Source organism: Hypomesus nipponensis, chromosome 23 (genome assembly GCF_054491055.1).
Source record: "Hypomesus nipponensis isolate SF chromosome 23, ASM5449105v1, whole genome shotgun sequence".
NCBI lineage: Eukaryota > Metazoa > Chordata > Actinopteri > Osmeriformes > Osmeridae > Hypomesus > Hypomesus nipponensis.
This window is the reverse complement of record NC_140383.1, coordinates 2,560,001-2,575,000: the sequence shown is the minus strand read 5'-3', so window position 1 is coordinate 2,575,000 and position 15,000 is coordinate 2,560,001. Positions and strand designations below refer to the sequence as shown.

General features: G+C 50.7%; 1 protein-coding gene across 7 annotated transcripts in view; it reads left to right on the top strand.

Moving 5' to 3' along the window:
* The window catches only part of lrch1 (leucine-rich repeats and calponin homology (CH) domain containing 1), a 50,651-nt gene that overhangs the window by 10,173 nt on the left and 25,478 nt on the right, over positions 1-15,000 (top strand). For all 7 annotated transcript variants that reach the window (XM_084688796.1, XM_084688798.1, XM_084688793.1 and 4 more), the window contains exons 2-5: positions 7,132-7,276; positions 11,665-11,791; positions 12,817-12,922; positions 14,705-14,841. In XM_084688796.1, coding sequence (XP_084544922.1) covers positions 7,132-7,276; positions 11,665-11,791; positions 12,817-12,922; positions 14,705-14,841 — 515 coding nt within the window. The remainder of the gene's footprint in view (positions 1-7,131; positions 7,277-11,664; positions 11,792-12,816; positions 12,923-14,704; positions 14,842-15,000) is intronic.

Sequence of the window (15,000 nt, the reverse complement as noted above, 5' to 3'; positions counted from 1 at the left end):
GCTGTGTGCTGAGTTCTGTGTCCTGTGTGATGTGTCCTGTGTGCTGTGTCCTGAGTGCTGTGTCCTGGGTGCTGTGTCCTGGGTGCTGTGTCCTGTGTGCTGTGTGCTGTGTCCTGTGTGCTGTGTCCTGGGTGCTGTGTCCTGGGTGCTGTGTCCTGTGTGCTGTGTCCTGGGTGCTGTGTTCTGCAGGAGGAACACTTTACTGGCCCAGCAGGACTTTAACTAGAGGGGGAGGATGTGCGTGTAATTGTTTATTGGAGTGTATTTTTAAAGAGCCAAAGTGTTTGTCTGTGTGTGATGTGTGTGTATGGTATGTGTGTGTGGTGTGTGTGTATGGTATGTGTGTGTGTATGGTATGTGTGTGGTGTGTGTGTGGGGTGTGTGTGTGATGTAGACCCTGTCATTAGCGAGCTGAAGGGAGAGGCTTCTTCCTGCAGCCCCAGAGGATGCAGCTGCTGCCGTGGTTACGGGGTGCTGCCGTGGTTACGGGGAGAGCCTCCACACCCCTCTGGTTCCCCTGGAGATCACCTCACCATCACACCAGGTCTACATCGCTCAGCAGGGAGAGAGGAAATGCCATTAATGAGCAATTAACGTGGGAGTGAGTGTGTGTGTGGGTATGTTGGTGTGTGTTAGAGTATGGGGGGGTGTGAGAGAGAGAGTATGTATGTGTGTGTGTGTGTGTGTATCCGGGATGCTGATTCCTCACATTCCTCTCAGTGTGTCGAGGGCTAGAGAGACCAGAATAATGTTAGCCTTTCAGCCACTCTCAACGGCCAGGCTGTTCCCCCAGACTGCCATGGAACTCGCATCAGCGCGCCCACACGGGTGTGTGTGAGAAAGAGAGGGAAAGTGTGTGGAAAAAAGAAAGAGTGAAGTTGACAGAAAAAAGGGATGACAGAGTGAGACTTTGTGAGAAAGCTACAGAGTGTAATATGAGTAGGCACTAAAGGAATTTCAGATTCTCAGATTGCATGGAGGGCTGTGAGAACAGACAGGTCAGGCTGTCGCTGTTAACTGTGTTAAGATGATACCCTCAGCTTGGACGGGCACGAGGAGATTTGATTATACTTTTTTTAAACACAGAGAGGGAAATTATGAGTCAGCAAATAGTTAGTAATCACAAAACATGAGAGTTCAGTTGGTGGAGTGTCGTAGGTCTGGTCCTGGGTGCTTCCAGAGGACAGGACGGACCAGTCCTGTGTCCACTTCCTGTTACAGTCACAGCAGGTCATGTGCTCGGCCAAGGTCATAGGTCAAGGTTGGTTGCAGTGGAAGAGTTCACATGGATGGATTCCTCATCCAACACTGACATTAGACAACCACGTCCTGCTGAGGACCAGGAACGGATGTGTGTGATGCTGTGTTTGTTGAAAAATAGGGAGAGTGAAAGAGAGAGGAGAGACAGGAGAGAGTCTGACTAGGATAGAAAGAGACAGAGAAAGAGAGGGAGAGAGCCAGAGAAAGAGAGGGAGAGAGACAGAGAAAGAGAGGGAGAGAGACAGAGAAAGAGAGGGGGAGAGCCAGAGAAAGAGAGGGAGAGAGCCAGAGAAAGAGAGGGAGAGAGACAGAGAAAGAGAGGGAGAGAGCCAGAGAAAGAGAGGGAGAGAGACAGAGAAAGAGAGGGGGAGAGCCAGAGAAAGAGAGGGAGAGAGACAGAGAAAGAGAGGGAGAGAGACAGAGAAAGAGAGGGAGAGAGACAGAGAAAGAGAGGGGGAGAGCCAGAGAAAGAGAGGGGGAGAGACAGAAGAGTGAACCAAAGAGAAATGTAAGAAAGCGTGAGATACATGAAACAAACTGCAGAGCTCACCACCCAGGGTCACACTGCAGAGCTCACCACCCAGGGTCACACGCACGCTTGTTTATGTGTTTGGTTCCTGTTCTGTGTGTCAGAGTCTTTATACACACCGTACCAGATAACAAAGAGCTCTCTATCCAGACAGCCCAGAAGAGGAAGAGAGGAAGGAAGCTGTGTCTTGTCTGTATCTTCTTACTGCAAAGTCTTACTGATCAGAGAGCTACGTTCAGGACAAGGTAAACATGCACAGGTTCACCATATTTAAGTTCAGTGATGGGAACTTAAACTAGTTTTTATCAGCGAATCAGAAATGATGGGATGTGTTGTTTAAGCCCTTTCTCCCAGCTCGACACTGCCTTTGTTGGCCCACGCACACCATGTCCCGACAAGCAGACCTGACTGCTGTCCAACACAAAAACAACAGACTCCGTTTCTGCCAGTCTCAGGAACCAGCCCTAGTCCAGGCCCATCCAGACAAGCTTGTTTGATTTGCTAGCATGAACTAGCGGAGCCATTTTGTCTCATCGACAGTCGTAGAAAGTACAGGGACTCGTGATGGGAAGAGAGAACCGTAAACTGTTGACGTTTTAGTAGGAGGACCATGACTCGGCGCTTAGCCCTCTAAGAGAATGTAAACACACCTTCTCTGTGGGCTTGTTGTTGTGATGTGGAGGAAAAGGAGGTCTTCTCAGTAGGAAGGAGGCCCAGACTGCAGCCTGGGCCTGACCTAGTATCCAGGCTTTGGCAAAGGGCTTCACAGGGGCACAGGGTGGATGGTCAACATGGAAAAGCTGACAGAAGGTTATGTAGCACATGAGATGGGTATCATCCACCCGGTAGTCATATTAGGTACATAAATATACTGTTATATTCAGTGTTCAAGGCAAGGTTGTATATGGTGGTGCCTGAATAACTGGTTGGATTCAAATATTGTTGTATTTGTGAAGCCCTTTCCTGAAGTACTGTTACAGAGGGCTTCTCAGATGTCCACAGATCAGCTTCTATAACCAACATGCACCCTCGACCCTCCAGGTCGCCTCCCCTCCTGTCTCCCCACTCAGACACGGATGACTGAACTGTCACTCTGGCTGCTCAAACATACCGACACCAGCCAGTGTTGAATAGAGTCTGGCTCTTTATTGTTCAAGCAGAAACACACACTCACCCAACCATGCACACGCACACACACACAACTACACACACTCAAAACTAGACAAACCCATACTCACACTACCATACACACCCTAACTATAAACACACAACTATAAACACACCATACACACAAACAGAGTCCACACAATGGATGTGAAGGTATCCCAGATGGCATGGCTTATCGCTCTAATCCCTGGCACACACACACACACTCACTCACAGAGCTGCTGCTGTTAGTGGTCTGACACCATGCACCCAGCGTCCCTCTCTGGAGGTGTGTGTGTGTGTGTGTGTGTGTGTGGTGGGGGTGGGTCCCTGCTGAATGACCCCCCCCCGCCCTCTAAGGTCTCCTCCTCTCTCTGAGGGCTTTGTTTTGTGGTCTATCCTTGTCTTTGAGGGTGTAAGGTGGGACTCAAACAGCTCTTGACTGGAAGTAGTAACAGGACACGTAAACACAACATCTCCTGTGGTCTAGGCTGGGTGTGCACGGAGCTTAACCAGTCAAACCTTCACATGTAAACAACTGAAGCAAGTGTATCGGCTTAGCCTGCTTGAGCAGCAAACAGCGTGAAGCTCCCTGTACTGCATAAGCACGTTACTGTTACAGGGGCAGCAAGGGAGACAGACCCTGACTACCTCATCACCTCACGGCCATCCTCATGTCTGCATGTGCACACATGTCTGGAGGAGGAAGAGTTTGGGGCGACCTGGAGGAGAGAGGGTGATTCTGTCTGTTGACTGGAGGCCTGTGTGTGTGTCAGCCTTGGAGGTCAGATCCTACCTCAAGTAAGAACCTGCAGGCCTGTGTGGGGAGAGAGGAAGGAATCTTCTGCCTGTCTGTGCTCTGTAGACACCTCTCTCTCTTTCTCTATCCTCTCTCTCTCTTTCTCTATCCTCTCTCTCTCTCTCTCTTTCTCTATCCTCTCTTACTCTATCCTCTTACTCCTCCTCTCTTACTCCTCTGTCTCTGTCTCTGTCTCTGTCTCTGTCTCTGTCTGTCTCTCTCTCTCTCTCTCTCTCTCTCTCTCTCTCCCTCCCTCCCTTCATCTGTCTCTCCCACACACAGATGTGGCTGAGGCCTTTGAGGTGCTGGGTGACACACAGACGCAGGTTCTCACAGGAACCTACAGAACTGGGACGTTCTGCTCTTTCTTTACCCTCCAAAAAAAGAGTGGAAGAAGAAATTTCAGTGAAATGTAAAGCAGCACATGGTCTTCCGTCCGGAGAGAGCAGGCAGACATAAAGACATGTGTTCTCTGATAACTCTCATCTACAGTTACAACATTTACTACCCAGACACATACACACTGCTTCCTCGCCATATGACTTTAATGGGCCTACGTTTTTATGTTAATGTGCCCCCAGAGCATCACTGTGTGTCTTTATGTGTGTTCGTTGGTGTGTGTCTGCTTGTGTGTGCATTGTAAACACAGCGTACAGGACTCTTGGGTCTGTAATGACAGATCAGACTTTTTCATGACCACAGTGTTGAGGGTGAATCAGTCCTCAGGGGATTGCTGTTCACTTCCTGTTTCAACAGAACAGTCTGAAGGATGACTGGCTGTACCAGAGCAGCGTTAGACTGGAGGGGGGGGGGGTGGTGGTGGGGGGGACATGACCTCCCTGAGGCCTGGGGGGGGGCGGAGGGAGGAAATGGGCTTAAATGGCACCCTATAAAGTCATTACACGAGCTATTCTCCTGTGCCCTGGGTCACGGAATCAAGGTTGAACACATCAAGGGAAATGTGTGTTTGCTCTGTTTGCAGAAATGTGTAAACATGCAATTGTGTTCTTTGATCGCCTTTGTGAAGAACTCCCGACAAAGTTGATGTCTGAGTGTGCGTGTCTGTACGTCTCAAGCGAACTTCCATGTGATCCATCACGTGTAAGTGCAGAACTACGTGGATGTCGTCTGTAAACATGTCGCATGCTGAGTGCATGACTAACTAGCGTCAGACGCCGTGGTGGCAGGGGGAGAGAGGGAGGCTAGAGACCCTCCGAGGAGCCAGTAGTTCTGGAGGGACTGTAGACAAAAGCTGTAGAGAGACCGGGGGAGAGGGGGAGAGGGAGAGAGAGAGAAAGAGAAGGACAAAAAAGGGGAGAGAGAGAGAGAGAAAGAAAGTACATCTGCGAGGGAGACCAGAGTGTGGGGTTGATGAGAATGAGAGTGAATCTGGGTTGAAAGAGAGGGGAGCAGGGGTCAGAGAGACGGAGTGGAGGAAGAAAGAGGGAGGGAGGGAGGGAGGGGGGAGGGAGGGGGGGGAGGGAGGGAGGGAGGGGAGGAGGGGGGGGGAGGGAGGGAGGGAGGGGAGGAGGGGGGGGGGGAGGGAGGGAGAACGGCAGGTCAGAGAGGACGGAGGGTGCAGCTCTAAGTGAGATGTGGTTCAGCTGGAGTACAGAGCAGTCAGGAGGAGGGGAGGGGCTGGGAGTAGACTGATGTCTGGAGCTGTGGCTGCCTGGCTGCAGGCCTGCCTGGGTCACTGGGGGAGGGGGTCTGAACAGTAGCATGTAGGCCTGTGTGTAGGAGCAGATGTGGTCTTCCACCAGTATGCGGAGCCTGTAGGCTTGCCGTGTGTGTGTGCGCTCGCCTGTGTTTGATGTGCACATGCGTGTGTATGCATGGGTATGACGTGTGTGTGTGCGTGTGTGTGTGCTTAGATGCGTCTGTCCTGATAGTGCAGTGCTGTACACAGCCGGCCCCGTCTTGAGTCTGGGGGCTACAGGAGCCAGTATGTCAGGAGAGGGATTACCCAGAGGGCATTGCAGCACGAGGGGCTGTACATGACGACCCGTATCTGTGCCAAAGTCACATGGCTGTCTCTTGATTGGAGTCGAGAGCATCGCACACACAGACATATCCCTAACATGTCCTCCTCCCAGCCTCCCCCCAGCCTCCTCCCAGCCTCCCCCCAGCCTCCCCCAGCCTCCTCCCAGCCTCCCCCTATCCTCCCCCCAGCCTCCTCCCAGCGTCCCCCAGCCTCCTCCCAGCGTCCCCCAGCCTCCTCCCAGCCTCCCCCCAGCCTCCTCCCAGCCTCCCCCCAGACTCCCCCAGCCTCCTCCCAGCCTCCCCCTATCCTCCCCCCAGCCTCCTCCCAGCCTCCTCCCAGCCTCCCCCTAGCCTCCTCCCAGCCTCCCCCCAGCCTCCTCCCAGCCTCCCCCATCCCCCCCAGCCTCCCCCCAGCCTCCCCCATCCCCCCCAGCCTCCCCCATCCCTCCCAGCCTCCCCCCAGCCTCCCCCATCCCCCCCAGCCTCCCCCCAGCCTCCCCCATCCCCCCCAGCCTCCCCCATCCCTCCCAGCCTCCCCCCAGCCTCCCCCATCCCCCCCAGCCTCCTCCCAGCCTCCCCCCAGCCTCCCCCATCCCCCCCAGCAGGCATGCTTGGCCTATTGTAGCAGCGTTACCTCATTGTGTCTCTGAAGATGCAGTCGGGGTGGGAGTGATATGATCCTGCGTGGCACTACTGGTTCTGAAAACGTCTCTATAAGGAGACATGTATACACACACACACACACACAAATCATGCACTTATGTACTGTCTTCAGTCATTTATACAGGGAAAAGCCAGACAATACAGTAAATAAACACACACACACACACACACACACACACAAACAGATACACACCTCACAGCATGCCAGCGTTTGAGTCAGTGCTGTTCTGCTCCAGAGGAGGATGAAGAATGACTAACTCTTTGTTTTTAGCTGCGGGTGTTTTTAAATACAACTTCCTGTCTCAATACCCATGATGTAATACAGGCTCTCAATCAGCAGTCGAATCCAGTAACTGTTCAACAATAGGGGCAGGGCTGGTGCTTATGAACCCTCTGACTAACTGATCTTACCTCAGCTGATATCAAAAGTCATTCCCAGAACAGGAAGTTGGCTTTGTTAGCTTGTAGCCTTGAGGAGCTAACCGCAACTCCCCTCTTGTGAGAGTGGACTTCACTTCTGTTTGTTGGTTAGAAACCAGGCTGCGTGTCGATGCTGTGGTGAGACACCTGGTGGTAGATAGATGGAACTGCAGATATCTTGCACTGTGAATATGAATATGTTGTGATAATACTGAATGTTTAATGAAACATTATTTAACAAGGAAACCAAGTGAGTTAGAGACTGTTTTGTCTTCAGTGCTATTGTTGTCGTCTTGATCTTACTCCATTTTTTCCCGCTCTCTCTCACCAGACTTGTCAAGGAATCGTTTGACTGACGCACCGTTAGAAGTGTGTCACTTTGTCGCCTTGGAAACGCTCAATCTCTATCACAACTGCATCAAAACCATTCCGGACACCATTATCAGTTTACAGTCCCTCACCTCCTTAAACCTCAGGTAAGAATCCCACACTCACACACAACACAAAGGGTCTCTCCCTGGCATGAGACCACAGGAAGTGTTGGGCCATCACACCCCTGCTCTGTACGCATCATCAACCTGAGACGGCCCACCTACTGGGGTAGCACTACACTCTGCCCTTCCTGTGTCAGAGCTGTCCTCTACGCTCACTCCACCGTGAACATTCATTAGTCCTATCTCTCTCTCTCTCTCTCTCTCTCTCTCTCTCTCTCTCTCTCTCTCTCACACACACACACACACATGCATATTTATGTGTCAGCACACTAATGTCTGCATGCATAAACATGGTTAATAGTGCTGCCGTAGAAACCCTTACACACACACTCACATTAACACAGTCGGTATGAGTGCATGTGCCAGAATCTCTCTGGTTGAAGTCCTCTGGATTTTAATGAGTGATCAATTTAATTGCTAACCTAAATGAGGGGGGGAAGGGAATGTAATATCAAATGTAATTTCTCGCTCCAGTACTGAGGATGTATGAGTACAGGCTGTGTGTTTACCTGTCTGTCTGTGTGTGTGTTTGTATGTTTGTATACTTGTGTCTGTGTGCTTGTGTGTGTGTGTAATTCTCTCAGTATCTCTCACAGCAGCAGGAATGCAGAGAAGCAGAAATGTGTTCTCTGACGCCACATAAACCCCATCAGTTCATCTCAATTGAATTTGAGTCCTTTTAGTCTGGTCGTCAAAACAGGAAACAAAGAAGTCTCACAATATCTTCAACACATGAAAAGAGCAAGTTTATTTTGAGGTCTTTGCATGTGCCTGGCTGGCCCTATCACGGAGGACGTCTCTGACAGCTCTGCTGTCTCAAGTTTAGGCAGCTCAGAACAGGGGGAAGACGTGTTCCAGGCAAGAATTGTTGTAGAAAGTGGGAGAACTTTCTACAACAGGAGAAAGGAGTGTGGGTTGATAGTCTGGAGTTTGCTAATGATTTACCTGGTAACCTGTTACCTGAGGACCTGTTGCTTGTTGACCTGTGTTGGTTGGTTACATTGTTGTGCCATCTTCTGTTCAGCCTACCGTCTGAACAGCGTAATATTACAACAACACTCACTTTGTACCAGTTTTCCGGCATGAGTGCAAAGGTCATGAACGGAGTTACTGCCCCGTTCCCAAACTAAGAACCTGCTTTGTTGCTCTCAGTGTCGAGCGCGGAGGAACGGAAAGGTTGTTTCCACGGCCAAGACAGGCTCGCATCGTCACACGCTCCGGGTCAACAGAGACAGTTAGAGTGGGGACTCAAGATCTCATCTCCCCCACAGTCCTCTCTGTGGTGTAACTACCCCCACAGTCCTCTCTGTGGTGTAACTACCCCCACAGTCCTCTCTGTGGTGTAACTACCCCCACAGTCCTCTCTGTGGTGTAACTACCCCCACAGTCCTCTCTGTGGTGTAACTACCCCCACAGTCCTCTCTGTGGTGTAACTACCACCACAGTCCTCTCTGTGGTGTAACTACCACCACAGTCCTCTCTGTGGTGTAACTACCCCCACAGTCCTCTCTGTGGTGTAACTACCCCCACAGTCCTCTCTGTGGTGTAACTACCCCCACAGTCCTCTCTGTGGTGTAACTACCCCCACAGTCCTCTCTGTGGTGTAACTACCCCCACAGTCCTCTCTGTGGTGTAACTACCCCCACAGTCCTCTCTGTGGTGTAACTACCCCCACAGTCCTCTCTGTGGTGTAACTACCCCCACAGTCCTCTCTGTGGTGTAACTACCCCCACAGTCCTCTCTGTGGTGTAACTACCCCCACAGTCCTCTCTGTGGTGTAACTACCCCCACAGTCCTCTCTGTGGTGTAACTACCCCCACAGTCCTCTCTGTGGTGTAACTACCCCCACAGTCCTCTCTGTGGTGTAACTACCCCCACAGTCCTCTCTGTGGTGTAACTACCCCCACAGTCCTCTCTGTGGTGTAACTACCCCCACAGTCCTCTCTGTGGTGTAACTACCACCACAGTCCTCTCTGTGGTGTAACTACCCCCACAGTCCTCTCTGTGGTGTAACTACCCCCACAGTCCTCTCTGTGGTGTAACTACCACCACAGTCCTCTCTGTGGTGTAACTACCCCCACAGTCCTCTCTGTGGTGTAACTACCCCCACAGTCCTCTCTGTGGTGTAACTACCACCACAGTCCTCTCTGTGGTGTAACTACCCCCTCTGTCCTCTCTGTAGTGTAACTACCCCCTCTGTCTTCTCTCCTGTCTGATGATCTCCCTTTAACTTGTGGCACACGGACTGTGTGTGTGTGTGTGTGTGTGAGAAAGTGAAGCCTCCTAGTTTCTCTCTACTGGGATATCCAGGAGAGAGAAAGAGAGATACATGGAAAGAAAGAGATAAATGGAATAGAGAGACAAAAAAAGAGAGCGATAGAGACAGACAGAGGGGGAGAGAAAACACAGGGAAGAGCACTCTGATTATCTCCATGTGTTTTAGTCGTTTCTTCTTGTGTGGTCGGAGGCAGATCACCCTCCATGCTCTCTGCTGTTTCCCTCAGGATTCCATTCTGCTTACACAGGTAGCTAGCGCTAGCTCACAATAACATCAGGCCAAATGAGCAGTTGTTAGCTTGCCCAAGCTAGCCCAATTACTTGTCTGTATCAGTTCCCATCTACTCTGCCTTAATTCAATTAAATGGTGATATCTTTGGTCATTAAGACAGCGAAAGTGAAGCTAGTTTATCCACTGTGAGGATCTAATTGAGAGTGGATGAGATCATGCGTCTCATCCTGGGTAATCCCAGGGTTTAGACTGTCCAGGCCTACTTTAGTTGGCTCGCTAGTTGTGGCTTTCTGAAAGCCCTGGCAAGGCTCACTGTTTTAGCAAAGATACAGACACGCAGTCACTCACTAAAACCTTCAGACCTGCGAAGTGTTCTGGAAGCACCCAGTGTTCTAGAATGTTCACAAGAGGGTCTGCGTTTTATCTCTTCCATCGCAGAAAGACCGTAACTGTGTGGTGTAATGACAGTCAACTTCATTTTCATTTGTGTGTGTGTGTGTTTGTAACAGCTGGATAAACTCTTTTTTATTATATTTCCGGAATGATCTTGTCAGTCCTGAGTCAGAGGGTTTTTGAGCTCTGTCGTGTGTGTTCTGGGGGAGGGGGGGGGGGGGTTAGTGAATAGAGAGTGTCTAGGGTATGTGTGAGGGTGTGTGTGTGTCCAGGTGTGTGTGTGTGTATGTACTGCCTGTGTGTATGTGAGTGTGTACTGGATGTGTGTGTGTGTGTTGTGTAGGTGTGTTTACTGTGCATGTGCACGTCATAGCGCCATAAGCAGAAACACAGAAGAGCAGAACCAGGAAGTGTTCATGCGAGAGTGAATCTTCCCCATGGGCATTTTCTCTATACGCTACAAAGCTAACAAACAGGGATGAGTACAGTCACCACTCATCCATGTACATGATTATGCAACACGTTCACAAATCTACCCAAACTTATTCCTGTATTTTTCATTTTATTATTGTCCTATGTTTATAAGTTAAGCTGATAAACAAAGGCATGTTAGGAATATTTATGGTTTAACTACTGCATCAACAATAAGTGGATACATGACAGTTAAGGTTGAAACAAAATCTTGGGAGGGGTCAGTTAAGGACACAAAGTCTGCAGTCAGCGGGCTTTCTGCATTGTTACTGACCTCAAGGTGTCCTCTACCTGTTTAGGGCTGGGCAATGCAGTGTGTCGTTATGGCATGTAATATATGATATGATCTACAGTCAATCACCACTATTTTACTGCGTCCAAGTAAGGTGCATTCTAATTGTCTGTTTCTCTCCTCTCTCTCTCTCTCTCTCTCTCTCTCTCTCTCTCTCTCTCTCTCTCTCTCTCTCTCTCTCTCTCTCCATCCTTCCCTACCTACCTACCTACCTGTCCCTCCCTCCCTCTCTTCCCTCCCTCTCTCTCTCCTTTACCTCCCTTCCTCTCTCCTCTACATCTCTCTCTCTCTCTCTCCCTCTCTCCTCTACCTCCCTCCCTCTCTCCCCTCCCTCTCTCCCCTCCCTCTCTCCCCTCCCTCTCTCCCCTCCCTCCCTCCCTCCCTCCCTCCCTCCCTCCCTCCCTCCCTCCCTCCCTCCCTCCCTCCCTCCCTCCCTCCCTCCCTCCCTCCCTCCCTCCCTCCCTCCCTCCCTCTCTCCTCTCCCTCCCTCTCTCCTCTCCCTCTCTCCTCTCCCTCCCTCCCTCTCTCTCCCTCCCTCCCTCCCTCCCTCCCTCCCTCCCTCCCTCCCTCCCTCCCTCCCTCCCTCCCTCCCTCCCTCCCTCCCTCCCTCCCTCCCTCCCTCCCTCCCTCCCTCCCTCCCTCCCTCCCTCCCTCCCTCCCTCTCTCCCCTCCCTCCCTGTCTCCTCTACCTCCCTCTCCCTCCAGTCGTAACCAGTTGGGTGCCCTGCCAGCCTGTGTCTGTGGTCTCCCCCTGCGTGTCCTCAACGCCAGCAACAACAAGCTGGTCTGCCTGCCTGAGGCCATAGGCCAGCTCAGGAGCCTGATGGAGCTGGTGAGAGAGTGTGTGTGTGTGTGGTGTGTGTGTGTGTGTGGTGTCTGTGTGTGTCTGTGTGTGTGTGTGTGCCTGTGTGTGTGTGTGTGGTGTCTGTGTGTGGTGTCTGTGTGTGTGTGTGTGTGGTGTCTGTGTGTGTCTGTGTGTGTGTGTGTGTGTGGTGTCTGTGTGTGTGTGTGTGTTTGTGTGGTGTCTGTGTGTGTGTGGTGTCTGTGTGTGTGTGTGTGTGGTGTGTGTGTGTGTCTGTGTGTGTGTGTGTGGTGTCTGTGTGTGGTGTCTGTGTGTGTGTGTGTGTGGTGTCTGTGTGTGTGTGTGTGTGTGGTGTCTGTGTGTGTGTGTGGTGTCTGTGTGTGTGTGTGTGTTTGTGTGGTGTCTGTGTGTGTGTGTGTGTGTGTGTGTGTGTGTGTGGTGTCTGTGTGTGTGTGTGTGTGTGTGGTGTCTGTGTGTCTGTGTGTGTGTGTGTGTGTGGTGTCTGTATGTGTGTGTGTGGTGTGTGTGTGTGTGTGGTGTCTGTGTGTGTGTGTGATAGAGAGAGCATGTAGGTGAGTCTGTGCCTTTTGAGTGCCAGAAACAGACTCAGCACATTCAGCTCCCATCAGGACACATGCTTATGTAACAGTGTTGTTGTCTGCTGGAGGGTGGGATGGATGGAACCAGGCCACATGCAGGGACTACGGATGGGAGATTGGATGGATCTAACAAGGCTGGGGGAGGAGGGGGTGGGGGGGGGGAGGAGGGTGGGGGGGGGGAGAGGAGGGTGGGGGGGGGGGAGGGGGTGGGGGGAGGAGGGAGAACTAAGAGATGTGTGTGTGTTGTTTATACAAAGTGACGTACTTTGTTGATTTGGTGTTTGAGTCCAGGGTGTGTGTTGTGGGATCATTTAAGAGGTGTGTGTGTGTGTGTGTGTGTGCGTGACTGGGTGTGTGTGTGCGTGACTGGGTGCGTGTGTGTGTGTGTGCGTGCGAGACTGTGTGTGTGTGTGTGTGTGTGTGTGTGTGTGTGCGTGACTGGGTGTACCCTTACAGGACGTGAGCTGTAACGAGATCACTGCTCTGCCTCGTCACCTCGGCCATCTGAAGTCTCTCCGGGAACTCAACGTACGCCGGAACCTTCTCTGTGTTTTGCCCGAAGGTGAGTACAACCGCTGTCCTACTGAAGAACCTTCTACGTGACGTTCTCCCCCCGAAACCTGAAGATAAGGAATAGAGAAACTTTGACAGTTTGTGTGAAGTTTTAACTTGTTCTAGATTGAAAACCAGTGAGATCTCTAGGCTATTGAATGTGAAAGAAAACCTAAAATAAAAATGTCCTTCTCACACACAGTCACATGCAGTATCTCAAGTCAACAGTTACTGTGTGGACCTTGGAGTGACTGCTAGCCTATATGAAGTTTGGTATGCAGTCTCTCTGCAGGCCTCCAGGGTATTATATACTGATACTTGCCGTTTTGGTAGTCGAGAAACAGACTTTGAGATGACGTTTCCCAACTTGGCCTTTCCACGCTTGGGCAGTTTTTCCACCCCGTAGCCGTGGTGACGGCCCAGCGTTTCCCCCATATGTCTGACGCTGGCTGTCGCTAACTCGCTGGAGTGATTGACGGCCAGTTTTCTCCCGACATCGCGTCTCCTTAGATTTACCGTGGCTCCGCTTAACTGTCTGATCGTGGAGATGCCGCATCGTCATTAGCATCGTCTCTGGGATTGATTGATTGATGAGTCTTGATCTGGCCAGGCTTCTCGACGCCGTGGATGGAAACAGATCTCTGGTGTGTTGAAGGATGCTAGGAAAATTAGTTGAGGGAACGAGAATGAATGGCTGTTGAACCTTTAAGGGGATCATTCCTGAAATATTTTGAGAGTCAAAGGAAGTATCCTCAGGGGATGACAGTTAAATGTTCACAAGGTCTCACCGTGTACCGCGCGGCTCGAGACATTTAAGGAGGGTAAAAATGCGTCCAACGTTCTGACAGGACTGACAGAAAAACATTTCGAAATCTAAGAAAATCTAAGTTAAGCTATCTGATTAATCGCCCAGTAGCCTACAGTTATTCTACAAGTATCCTGCTTTAAATGAGTTGAACTGGTATTGTAAAGCTATACAGTGGCTGTAAACAGTCACCTTGAATAAAGATATGTAAACTTAAGTGACAGACTTTTCTCATTCCAGCTAATTACCACCAGAAGTAGTTTAAATCCGGCTTGTTTTAAAAATAGGGTTTCAGTTCTCCCTCGCGGCCCCTTTGCCAAGATCACAGCACTCGCACTCTGCCTTATTTAGACAAGGTTGTCAAGGAGATAATGTCATAATTGTCTGTGTGAATTTATGACCCCATGGGAATTGTTTTGCTGGCAGCTTGCCCTGGACTTCTCGTTCGCTGTCTGTTACTCCCACCCCTTCTCCGTCTTTCTCACTCTTGTAACTTTCTCTTTCTGGCTTTCTCTCAGTGTTTCTCTCATTTTATCTTTCACAGCCCCCCCTCTCACTTTATTTCCACCTCTGTCATTGAGATTTAGCCGTCTGCTTTTTCGATTTTCTACAGATTTTAAGGCTATTTTTACTCGAGGTTTAAGGCAATGCTGGAATACCCGCCATCAGGGTCCATCAAAGACCGTAGAACATCTACAATTGGCATCGTTTCACGACAGAGATCTGTTTTAGGCTACTTTATAATTTTAGGCTGTAGTTTTAGCCCTCACGGAGATCTCCCGTAGTTAGAAACTGAGAAAGACAAAGCCTACTAGGCCTACATTATCCACGGGGAACAAATATTAAATATTGAACAATTATTTATCTGTTAACATTAACGAATAGCAAGAAAGCTGACAATCATATAATTGAGTACATTATAATGTTGCTAAAAAGGGCAATTTGACTTAATATAATGAAATTGTGTGTGTGATTCCTTCCTCCTAGACTTGGCCGAACTACCTCTGGTGAAGTTTGACTTCTCCTGCAACAAGGTGTCCACCATCCCAGTGAGCTACAGGAAGATGAAGCATCTCCAGTCCCTGCAGCTGGAAAACAACCCCCTACAGAGCCCCCCCGCACAGGTCAGCCACGCCCCTAACCAGGGCCACGCCCCTAACAGGGCCACGCCCCTAACCAGGGCCACGCCCCTAAACAGGGCCACGCCCTAACCAGACCACGCCCCTGTCATCCACACCCCTCACCAGGACCACGCCCCTGTCAGCCACACCCCCAACCAGGGC